Raw genomic sequence first — 12,989 nt, 5'->3', positions numbered from 1 at the left:
GCAGGGATTTTCAGCCTGTGAAAGGCACCTGCTCGCAGGTTTTTGGGCAGTACAGTATTTTTATTACATAACCAGACTGAACCCCATCTCAATCCCGACGGAACACACCCCCACCCAACTTTTACTGGACGGACGACTCAAGGACGGTACAGTTAATCAGATAAGAGCAGCCAGATAGACCCTCCTTTTGAAGGGACGGGACATCACTGTTAAAAGGACAAAGACCCACACTTTTTTAGCCGATAACCTACAGTACCCCGGAACCCCCCATGAATGTGAAATTATCTCTCCATACCACAACACAGGCCCTTTTATTGCTAAAACACCCCCCAGAAAGATAGGTAGTTCAACCCAGAGCCCCAAGCCCACAGACATGTGCGAACCCATTAGGATATATGTGGATGGTTCTTCACAGTATTAGAAGGGAAGTGCATAACAGGAAGCAGCATTTACGTCGAGGACGCGCAGGGACGTGCCCAAGAAGGAATAGCAATAAAAGTTCCAGGACACTTAGGCGTGCAGGCAGCAGAACTTGCGGCCATCACATACATAGTGGAACACCCAGATTCCTTCCCCAGACCAGCAGACATATATTCGGACAGCCTCTATGTCTGCAACAGTCTTACGGAATTCCTACCCCTGTGGAAAGCAAGAGGATTTGTTTCCGCAGACAGAAAACCCCTCCCTTCAGCCCCATTGCTCCGTCACATTTTAGAGCGAGCACAGAACAGGACTTTTGGAATAGATAAAGTTCGAAGTCACCATTGTTCCTCTCCCCCTGGAAATATAAAAGCCGACGCACTGGCTAAAGCAGGTTACAGGCATGGATATTTTTGGACACCCCCCGAAAGCGCACCAGTGAATGCAGTTCAGGTCTCGCAGACTAATATCGAGGATTTAGTGCAGGCCCAGAAGCAGGACAGCAATCTCAGGGAGATTTTAAAAGGAAACTATCCAGCACCCTATGATAGGTTTAAAAATGCTCTGACCACACATGACGGTGTGGTGTTAAAAGACACGCTTTATGTGGTTCCTGAACAGGACAGGAATCAGCTCATTTGTTTGTTCCATGACAGTCATGGACATCAGGGAATTGATCCCACTACAGCCCACCTCAGCTCTGTTGGTTGCTGAGTTTAAAAGACGATGTAACTCACTAGATTGAGAATTGCCTTTTCTGTGCCCAGAACAACCCGGACAGATACGCCAAAAAGGCTCAGCTCAGTCACACCCAACCCGTTAATGGCCCCTGGACTAACCTCGACTTTATAGGACCATTGCCCCTTTGCAGGAATGGTTATAAGTATGTACTCGTGGTGATAGACACGTTTACAAAATGGGTGGAAGCATTCCCATCCAGAACGAACACGGCAAAGACCACAGCAAGATTTTAACCCACCACATCTTTACGAGATGGGGACTCCCCTGCAGCATTGAATCCGACCAAGGTTCCCATTTTACGGGACGTGTCATGAAGAATGTCCTCACGATATTTGGCATTACCTAAAAATTCCACATTGCATACCATCCCCAGTCGAGTGGTATCGTTGAGCGCATGAATCAGACCCTAAAATCCACCCTCATAAAAATGGTCCAGCAAAACAACACCACTTGGGACTCAGTCCTCCCTTTTGTGCTGATGTTTTTGCGAAATACAGTTTCAACATTCACATGTTACACCCCACACATTCTGATGACCGGACGCCCCATGAAAGGCACAGAATTTTTATTAGGATTAGATTTGACCAGCCCCGAAGTGGCGGCCCTCACACATGAGAAAGCAGTAGAACAATTAGTGGCGAATGTTAAAACGACTCAGCTAGCAGCCGCAGTGAAATTGGGTACAAGAAAGAAACAGAGCAAGGCCTGTTTCGATAAGACAGTGCATGCGACTAAGTTCAGTGTAGGACAGCAAGTCATGCTCTCCGTATACAACCCCAGCACATTCCTGTCACCTAAGTATTTGGGTCCGTACTCCATTGCGGACAAAGTAAGCCCTTCCATCTACAAAATAAAGTACCCCAATGGAAAGACTGCGTGGTCCAATATCAACCAGCTGAAGGCATGTGGAACACAGTCTAACCACGCACATCACGTCATGCTCGACGCAGCAGACCACACCCCGCCTACAGCCAACGTAACCCCACCCTCCCCCAACACGTCCAGCCCAGCCACAGACACAACCTCAACTCCACCCCCGAAATATACACTCCGCCCCGGAACGCCCACAGACAGCAGCAGCAGCGACAGCGACTGTGACTTGGACAATAGCCACAGCACGCCTCCCTACTATCCCCATGCAACAGGACCCACACCCAGCGATTCTGACCACGATTCGAGTGATCCCTTCATGATCACTTTCCTATACAAACCCCACCACCGACCACCGACCTACAATGACGACCCCGATTCCATCCCCACAGAACTAGACACCACCTTTTGGCACCGAGATAATTCATACAGACTCGTCCAGAATGACGAGAGCGATCCAAAATCACACCGTGCAGCCCTATCAGCCCTGATACACTCGAGAGTTTGGCATCTGGGAGAAGATGACGACTTTGAGTCTGACTCCCAAAACGAGAACCCCTTTGTGAGCCTGTTCGCAACCGACAACTGAGGTGTCCAGATGATGTTTTAAAAGGAACCGTTTGGGAGAAAACGGTATCCTTTCTGATGGAACCTGCAGCATGTTTTATGTGGTTTGTAGTTGTACTGTTAAATGTTGTTTGTGAAATTGGAAATTTTTCCACAGTCCCACGCCTTATTTTTCAGCTGGAACCTCTGAGAACTTGTCAGCACGCTCATCAGCAGAAACCTCTGAGAGCTTGCCAGACTCCCGTTCGTAACTGCCCTTCTGGTTCAAGGAAGGAGCCACTACGGCAGCCCCCCCACGATGACTACATTTCTTGCCCGTTCTTGTCGGTTGCTCAGGCAATGGAGAAACGGTATTGGGACCCGCCCTGCCTGGGAACCTCCCCTCTGGTCAGCTACGCTCGGGTAGAGCACACACGGCATTGGTCGCCGTCCTACCTGGGGACTCCATCCAAATCTTACCCGTCGCGGCCCATACGCACCTCATTTCGGCAAGTTTTGTTCAAAAAGTTTTGTTTTGTTTTCAGGTAACCCTTAGGTTGCCACCCTATGCTATTTACATCCTCAAACATTTGGATGATAAATTGCACAGTTTGCGAGACGGCTCACACTGGTTCATTATTTGAAAGTGTGTCTTGTCCTGAAATTCGGTTTTTGGAGAAGAAAAAATGAGGGAGTCACACATAGTGACCAATTATAAAGGGAGTAATTGGCACTGAAGGACCGACAGGCTATCATACAAGATATTAAACCAAGATAGTAACAGACACTATGCTTGATCCCACAGAACTCCAGAAGCTCCAGGACCAGCGCAGAGAAGAGAAAAGAGAGAAGAAGAACCATGAGGAAATCCTCCGTGTTGCTCATCGTTATCATGGACATTTGGTTGCGCGTGACCACGAACCCCCTGACCTCAACCCCCCCCCCCAGCCGTTAATGATTCACTTCCCCACAGCACCCAGAGCCCAGTCACAAGCAACGCCACACCCTTGGTGTGACAGGTTTATAACCTGGTACTCCCTGACCTACTTGATAGAATCCCTACTAGTATTGGCAATACTCTGCTGCATCGTGCAGACTATTCATCTGAGGAAGTGGAGAAGGAGAGCGTACCGTGCTCGCACCCCGGTATATAGGATAAGATCCCCTATTTTCGGATACGACCAGACTCCCGACAGCCGTGATCTATAATAAAGAACATTCGTTTGCGTTTTTTTTGTGAATAAAGAACTGTTTCATGAGCGATTGTACAATCCTGAGCTTGACTGCCAAGTCAGGAAAAATGTGTATAATGCTGCTATGATTTTGTGTGTATTGTTTAGGAAGTTAGTATGATTGACTGTAGTTTATTAAGGATAGTTAGAGGTACCGATTTTCTTATTTTGTAATGCATGTCCCTGTTTGACATAGCGTCCCTCAGAATTGTTAGTTAAAAATTTCTTGCATAGTTATGGTCAGTGTAGAGGCCAGAGAAGAGTGCTCGCCGGGTCAGGGAATGAAGAACAAAGCAGTTATGTGATCCTTCACGCTTCGCGTTAGGATCACAAGGAGAGAGTGTAGCCACCTGGGTTGCCCAACTCCCAACGTAAAATGGAGAACAGCAAAGGCTGAACGGAAATTCAGCCAACACAGGCAGAAACTAGCAGGTGCAAGTTTACTGTGTATTAAACTCTGCAAAAGCCCGGACAGCATCGATACAAGCAGCCATCTGCATAATAATGTCGCAGCCATCTACATACTAATGAGCGATCCCCAGGTACAATCCAAACATTTGAGATAAACAAGGCTAAGCCAGACTCCTCGGCACCAGCAGGAGCCAACACAAAAGAGGTTAACAGACACCTCAAGACCGCCCATCGATCAGGGAACCGCTCCAGTATTGGAGAAATCGAACCAAGCGATTGCAACAAAGTCCAATCACTTGGAACCAGATACGGGGTCCGCCCCGAAAGGCGGGAAGCCCCTGGGGACTATAAAGTAAGGCCCCCAAGTTCAAATCGTCCTTCTTGACAGGGTCACTCAGCAACGAGAACCAACCCTTGACAGTGACCTGTCCAGCTGCCGCCAAAAGACCGTAAGTCTCAAGTCAACGCTCGCTACGAGATAGGCGCTCCTAGCTACCAGTCCGTACCAGCTTTTGAATCCCGCAGACTCGGAACCCGAACGAAAGGCCATTTGTTCCCCTGACCTGGTGGGTCAGTCCGAAGCTAAGTATAGGCCTGTTAGTAGTAGAAGTAGCTTAGAAAGTAGCGTTTATGCATGAGTAGATTTGACTGTGTGTAAATAAATGTGCTTTGATTTGAATCTTACTAATAGGTGCATTGAGTTATTGATCATTACTTGAACTTGAACCTTGTGGCGGTATCATAAAGATACCTGGCGACTCGAGAGCAAAGGTTATAAAACAGAGCCAATTGAACCAACCAAAAGTTAGCAACACATCCTGAAATTAGGCTGACAATATTTCAGGCAAGCTATTACTGACCAGTGTAATCAAAAGAGTTCAAAAGGTCTCCAGCAGTAACCAAAGACCTCAGTGGTGGCACACTGGTGGACAGTGCAGTGAACTCTTTATTTTTTGCTAAAGAACTGTGATATGGCTCAGTGGCAAAGTCCGAGAGGGAGATGTGGCTGTGAATGATAACATTTTCTGGTGCTTAACTACTAACTCATTCATTCTTCTTTAAAAACTGTATGGATATGGATGGAACAGAATTGTCACACTTCCAACTTGCATTTATAGGGGTATTCATGCCTTCACTTAACTTGGCTAACCTAATTTGGTCATTAAAATGTTTTCAGCAGTGAATTTTTGTTGAGGGAATCCTCCTCCAAAACCTTGAACCTCACTTTGCTGGAACTTACTTCTCCTGCGTGATAATAAATCATTCTCTTATTGCCCTTAATCCTGACCAACAGAGCTCCAAACAATGTTGGGGCTTTGCTCATTGCAACTACTTTGATATTGCACCTCCATCTTCCACTGGAATTGTAATTTGACCTTATCTCCTTATGTCCATATCACTGTCAATCTTTTTGCCTCTGTCTCTTTCTGACAGATGCAGGAAAATCCAGAGTGACCCAGTAGCTTGGCAAGCAACTGCAGAACTTAGCCTCTGTGGCTGCTTTTAGCCCTTGGTGTAATTTTCTCAAGAGTTTCACCAGATTGCGTGGACTTCCACAGAAATCTTGGCATATGTATTTTGGCGTTCAGTCCAGATTTGAATGTATCAGTGCAGCGTTTCACTCACACGACCATTCCTCTGTGTGACTTCGAAGTCAGAAGCAGTGGGCTATTCTGTTACAAGCTCAGTTCCATGTAATGCGCCACTTGCACAGTGGGCCACTACTATAGCAGTTGAAAGTACAAGTCTTATATAATCTTTATTTGCTTCTCATAATTGTGAGAGCTGAGAATCAATGAGAGATATAATCCCAACTGAGATTAACTAATTTAGATGGGCTAGTTAATGACAACGTTCATCTGACAACCCACAAACAACAATTTACAAGCCTGTCTCAGGTGTTTAATAAGAACCATATTCAGTGGTCCTGTGTCCAGTATATTGTTAGGAAAAGAGAAAGAACTTCCATTCTTTCGCTTTCACTTCCTCAGAGAATCCCAAGTAGCTTTAAAGCCAAAAACTTACATTTGGAGCAGCATTGATTGTTGTTACGTACCAGCCAATTTTCAAATGGCAAAGTTCCATTCCAAAACATGAATGAATAATTAGATCATTTATTTGATTTTAAATTGGAGGTGCAGTTCATGTCACTAGCAGTCTGTATATAGTTTGACTTATTCTAATAGTTTGTTGTTGTTGAAAACTGGTGGTCGCCTATCACTCAGATATTACATTGGCGACAAGGATAATCAGAAGTGCCTTTGAATCGTCGCATAATAGAGGAAACAGACGTTGTGTTCAAGACAAGCCAGACTGCAACTAGTCAGTCACCAAAATGTTTCTTTATGGCAAATAGAGCTGTATGATCCTAACTCCGAAGATTGGGCTCATTATGTTGAATTTCTGCTGTACTTTTTCCAGGCAAACAAAATGGTGGGGGAGAAGAAGAGAAAAATCGTACTACTTACAGCCTGTGGAACTCAAACTTATAACTTAATCAGGAGTCTGACACCTCCAGATACCACCGATACAAAGACTTTCACAGAGTTAGTAGATTACCATCCAAAGCTCTTGATAATTAGGCAAAGGTATAAATTCAATTTGACTACAAGAGCCCTGGAGAAATCCTTTGTGGCCAGATTAAGGCAAATAACAGAGCACTGTGAATATGGACCTTCCCTTAATGGCAAGTTAAGAGACCGTCTAGTGTGTGGGTGAATAATACTATGATACAGAAGAAACTATTGGCAGAATCCAAGATAATTCTGAAGAAGGCACTGGAGATTGCTCTCGCCATGGAAAGCATAGAAAAAGACGTTCTAAAACTTCATAGCATGCAGGCTGATGAAATCCACCAGGTCTGCAAAGAAGCTACCAGCAGCAGCGGTGCCAAGATTGTGGGCATGCGGCGTAATGAGCAGAGAAATGCAGGAAGCGAGAGAATACAGAGATAGAAAAGATTCAGTCAACAGCCCAGGAATAGTGGAGTGCTTTAGATGGAAGGGACTCACTTCCAGGGGCAGTGCCAATTAATTGTGTGTTTTGCCAGTGGTAGAAAATGGCACGTAAGGCACAAATGCAGGAATAAATGGCCTGCCCAGTGAAAGCAGGGTCAGCAATCCAGTTCCAACGCACAGCATGGAAGGTAATTCAGAACACAGACCAAACATCTTTAAATGGAATAATATAAAGGTGGGCAAAACAGCCCCAATTACAATGATATCAATGGTCAATGGTCATCCACTCAAGATGGAGGCAGTAACTTGAGCCTCCACCATGGTTGTTGGAGAACACATTTACCAATACATCCAGGTAGGGGTTCAACCCCTGAGCACTGCAGTCAGGCTGGCCACACATAGGGGTGAGACTATCAAGATCATGGGACAACAGTGACCCCTGTGACTTACAGGCAGCAATTTGCCCAGCTACCCTTAATCATAATTTCAGGCCATGGATCAAGTTGGACGGGGTGTGGTTGGATCCAAGGGATCAAGTTAAACTGGTTGGAAATTTTTCATATAGATGAAGGAAGCCTGTGTGAAATCCTAAAGAAATACAAAAACGTATTCCAGGAGGAATTGGGTAAAATCAGAGTGGTAAAAGCCAAGATTCATGTTGATTCTGAAGCTACACCAAGGTTCAATAGGGCTAGACCTGTGCCTTACTCACTGCATGAAAAAATGGTGACCAAGCTGAGGTTATTAAAGGATTTGGGCATCATCAAACTCATACAATTTTCAGAGTGGGCAGCACCCATTTTACCTGTTGTCAAACCTGACAAGATCGTTCACATCTGTGGAGACTATGGGCGGGAATCTCCGCCCCCCCCCCCCCGCCGGGTTGGAGAATCGCCGGGGGTTGGCGTGAATCCCGCCACTGCCGGCCTCCGAATTCTCCCACCCCCCAAAAACCGGCGTGGCGTGAGTTGCGCCGCCCGCCTTGAAGAATGGCGGGGTCCAGTGCGACTCAATGGGCCCCAGGACCGCCCGAATTCTCCGGCCTGCGATGGGGCCAAGTCCCGCCCGCCTGTAGTCGGTCCCATCGGCGAAATTGCAGTTTGTCCCTTACCGGCGGGACCTGGCGGCACGGGCGGCCTCCGGGGTTATTGGGGGGTCGCAGGGGGATCTGGACCCGGGAGGTGCCACCACGGTGGCCTGGCTCGCGGTTGGGGCCCACCAATCCGCGGGCGGGCCGGTGCCGTGGGGGCACGCTAATCCTTCCGCACCGGAGGCCGTGGTCATCTACCATTCCCGGTGTGGAAGTGACTCCGTGTGCACATACGCGGGGATGATGTCAGCAACCGCTGACGTTCCCGCGCATGCACAGACCCGCGTCGGCCGCCGGAGTCCCTTCGGCCCCGGCTGGCACGGCGCTAAAGGCCTTCCACGCCGGCGGGGCGCAAACCACTCCGGCGCCGGCCTAGCCCCTGAAGGTGTGGAGGATTCCGCACCTTTGGGGCGACTGACGCTGGAGTGGTTTCCGCCACCCCACTGCGCCGTTTCTGCCCGCCCCGCCGATTCCCGGAGAATCAAGTTGACAGAAAACCAGATGGCGAAATTAGACAGGTTACCTATTCCCAATCTAAAGGACCTGTATACAAAGTTGGTTGGGCCTAACATACAGCAAGTTACTCATGAGTCATGCATACCAGCAACTGGAACAGGTTGATGCTTCCAGAGAATTTATTACTGTTAATAAGAACGAGGAGCTGTATCGGTATACGTGCTTACCATCTGAGGTCTCGTCGGCTTGAGCTCTTTTTCAATGTACCATGGAGAGTCTGCTGTATGATTTACCCAAAGTAGTCATTTACTTAGGCGATGTGTTGATAATAGGAGCCACAGAGGAGGAGCATTTATCCAACCTGGAGGAAGTTTTTAAAAGATTCCGGAATGCTGAAGTGCGATTAAAAAGAGAGAAATGCACCATTCAAGCAAATGAGGTGGCTTATCTAGGTTATCGAATGTATGCGCAAGGGTTACATCCAGTGGATAACAAAGTAAGAGATTTTTACAAAGCACCAGCCCTAAAGAATGCATCGGAGATAAAATGTTTCCTCAGAATGGTGAATTACTATGGGCATTTCATTCCTAACTTATCAAAAATGCTGGTGGTCGTCTATCACTCAAATATGGACAAAGTTCTTCCATAGCCGTGGCCCTCCCTATCTCTGTCTTTTCCTTCAGCCCTACAGCCTTTCAGGATACCTCTTCCCCTTTATAGCCTCTTGAAAATTCCCAATTTTAATGACTCCACCATTGGTGACCAAATCTTCACCTGCCAAGGTTCTAAGCTGTGGAATTCCCTCCCCATTTCTCTCCACCTATCTATCTCTCTTAGCTCCTTTGAGGCACTCCTTAAAATTCAAGTCTTTGATCAAGCTTTCGATCATCTGCTCTAAAATCTCTTCAATGTAGCTCAATGTCAATTGTTGCTTGACAATGTTCCCAAGCTGCATCTCAGGACTTTTTACTGTGTTAAAGGTGATAAATCGAGACAAGTTGTTATTTCTAGTAATGATGGATGGATCATTCTAAGTCACTAAATGCATTTATCATCACTTGTGAAATATGCAATTAAAAGCTGATTAGTGCAATGCAAAAAAAGTATGTGTGTATTTATTTTTTGCTAGTAATAGCTTCATTGCTAAAATAAATTCGTAATATTATGGGAGTTAGAGGATAAATGTGGAAGCATTCTGATGAAATCATGCTCCAAGGTATCTTAAAGCATTTTCCTTATGCACTCTTTGTTGTCAATTGCTTACATTTAATTATAAGTGACTGTCCAAGATTGTGGCTTTATGTTAAACAGAGAAAGCTCAAACAATGAAATATAATGAATGGATGCATTTTCAATGTAGAGATCGGGACAGAACTCAATTAATGAAATATTGAATTTTCCATTTATTAACCTTATGTAGCAGATCCACAAAGCCCTGTGATAGCTATCTAATTTGCTGAGTTTAAGGCGATTAGTCCACCACTTGGTCTGTGGAGGGGATGTTCCTTAGTAATGTGCAGCATTGTTTGTGTCTTTCCACAAGTGCATAAATGGCTTTCACTGAAGCACCAGAAGTGGGCGTTGGCTGCACAGGGGCCCTGGCCTTTCCCGAACCTATCTAGCAAGGACCAATCTCATCATGGTAGTTCAAAGCCTATCATTAAACAGATGGGGTTTGTCACAAGGAACCTGTTAGTGACTTCCCATGTTTCCCATTCCTTGATCTAAAGGATGTCTGCTGGTATATCTTGCTCAGGGAGGCCACTCCATATGGGGCACCAAGATGCAAGGCAGGCAGTAAATGGGTTTAACAGGTCATTTTGGAGTGATAAGTGAGCTGCAACATGGATCGTTTCAGCCAGCTTGTGGGCTTTTGTCAGTTCACGATGAACTTGTTTGGGATTGATGTTTGTGAGGACAGGAAGCCATGGGAGGGGTATTGAGCAGAGAGTTCAAGTTATACCTTGTTGCATTCAATTGAATGTTAACAAGATGTGTGTTTGTGTGATGGCCTATGTCAGACAGGTACACAGTACCTGCTTCAGAGTATGACAGGGTAAGTGATGAGGTCCATAGTGCTGAGGCAGCAGTGCTCCATGTAAATCAAACAAGTTTGGTTAGTAGGTTGTTTCTGGTTTTGACATTTGTTGCTTCACATGTTCCCCGAGGACAGCAATCTAGCTAAAGTCGTGCAACAATATGTTAGACTGGGATTATGCTTTAAACTCTGGCCATCCATGTTGATATGCAATTGTTTTTTAACACTGGCATTGTGGAGGTGGAATACACTGGATATCCTTTTAGAGGGATTCAAAGTGGAACACCATGTGCTGCAGTTGTCCGTCAAATTTGTAACATCTTCATTAAGGACCTGGTCCACAGTGCAAGAGGATGGAGCTTGAGTGGCACAACAGATGTCATTTTCCAATGTTGAACAGAGACCAGTAAACCTGGAGCTCAACTGGTTTACTTAGAGACTGAGTAAAAAATGTGGGAATGAAGAGTGAGGAAGTTAATATCACAGTGATTTTTCATGACTTGTCCTGCGAGTTAAACTAAACTAATTGTAACTGATTGCATGTTTCATTGACGATTAGCCATTGTGCTCAGTAAATAATAGTCACAAAATTGAAATATGCTACAAAATAAAATGTTAGCATTGTTTCACCCAACAACCTCTTTGCTGTTGACTTTTTCTTCCCATGTTTTTGCAGGTTGTTCTCTGGAGATACAAATTTTCACAGCTCAAAGGGTCTTCAGATGATGGGAAAAGTAAGATTAAGTTTCTATTCCAGAACATCGACACAAAACAAATTGAAGCAAAGGTAATGTGGTGTAAAACTGGTGTCAGACCAGACAAATCTGTGTTAATGGTGGTTAAAAAAAATGTGGTGCATTTATAAATGCTTTCATCAAAATTGAAAGTGAGACAGGTTAACCCATCCACTTCATGCAACAGATTGAAAAGGCTGAGGTGAACGAGTGAACTTTCCCAAGAGAACATTCAGCTGAAAAGTACATGTGTTATTCAATTAGATACTTTGGCATCCTCCAGAGAAGTGATTACAATGCCTGTGTTTTCAGCTGGAGAATGGGTCCCAGAAAGCATGTCACATGGTTCCCATGTGCACAGTTATAATCTAAAGTCTATTCAGGTTGGCTTCTGGAAATCAGACCACTGACATGTGACATAAATTGAGGAAATTGTGTGCAGCAGTGTCATGTTTCTATGGAGAAAATATATTAAAAATCAACTCTACAGAATTTGATTTTGCCCTATGAGTATTTGGAGAACAGCTTTGTTGGGGGGACTTTGACCAACAAAATGAAAATGTGCATGTTCAATTCCATTAAGATCGACCTGAAATCGATGTTCTCCCCAGGAGCTGAATGTTATCTCCCCCATCCACAAAAAGGCAGACCGGTGGGAGAGGGTACAAAATTGTGGCGGAAGGTGTCAGGAGGGTATCCCAACACTTTCCCGCCATCCACAGATATTCCCAGAAGTGGGAATGATGGCAGCTCGTCTGCTCACAACCGCAAGATGGGCAGCCAATTATTTATATAACTGACCAATTTTACAATGACATCAGGATTTTACTGCCGTTGACACAGTCCTCCACTGCACGGGGAGACTGGCAGAGAAACCCTGCCAGCGGGTGTCTGGAGATGGGGGAGGTGGGGGTGGGGAGGGGGGGGGGTGGGGGGCGTGGGCAAGGCTTCCCTTCTGGCCGAAGGAGGAGTACTCCGTGAACAAAGGCCACTGTTGTGTTATGCTGTTTCAGATAACACAGGCTGCTACTTGATGCAGTCTTAACTAAAGGATGCTCCAGACTTCGAAATGAGTTCAACGTGTTTATTGAACTATTAACGCAGTTCTCAAATGAGTTTGACTCTCTGCTAATCTATCTGTAGTAACTCAGTCTAACTGCACCAGCTTGCTCTAAGCCACTTGCTGGGGTGTGATGCTGCTGATCAACCCTGTCTAACTCTCCAGATGTCTGTCTGTGGAAAGAGGGAGGGTGTGAGTGCCTCATCCCGTTTATAGTGTTTATGTCATGCCCCCTTGTGGTGATGCCACCTCTGAGTGTCCTGACTGCCCATTGGTTTTGTCCTATTCTGAGTGTTCATTGGTTGCATGTTTGCATATCATGACACCTCCCCCCTCTATTTTTTGTAGATGTATATGCATGTGAATGTGTCTGTCTAATGTGACTGACTGAGGAATACAGAACAGAACAAACAAAACAAGTGCTCATAAATCCA

General features: G+C 45.6%; 1 protein-coding gene across 1 annotated transcript in view; it reads left to right on the top strand.

Annotated features, from left to right (window-relative positions):
* Window positions 1–12,989, top strand: part of sntg1 (syntrophin, gamma 1) — an 807,301-nt gene that overhangs the window by 771,904 nt on the left and 22,408 nt on the right. The window contains exon 18 of the mRNA XM_072467795.1: window positions 11,438–11,548. Within this exon, the coding sequence (XP_072323896.1) occupies window positions 11,438–11,548 (111 nt within the window). The remainder of the gene's footprint in view (window positions 1–11,437; window positions 11,549–12,989) is intronic.

Source organism: Scyliorhinus torazame, chromosome 11, assembly GCF_047496885.1.
Source record: "Scyliorhinus torazame isolate Kashiwa2021f chromosome 11, sScyTor2.1, whole genome shotgun sequence".
In the NCBI taxonomy this organism is placed as follows: domain Eukaryota; kingdom Metazoa; phylum Chordata; class Chondrichthyes; order Carcharhiniformes; family Scyliorhinidae; genus Scyliorhinus; species Scyliorhinus torazame.
The sequence above is the reverse complement of the archived record's forward strand: the minus strand, read 5'-3'. Positions and strand labels throughout refer to the sequence as shown.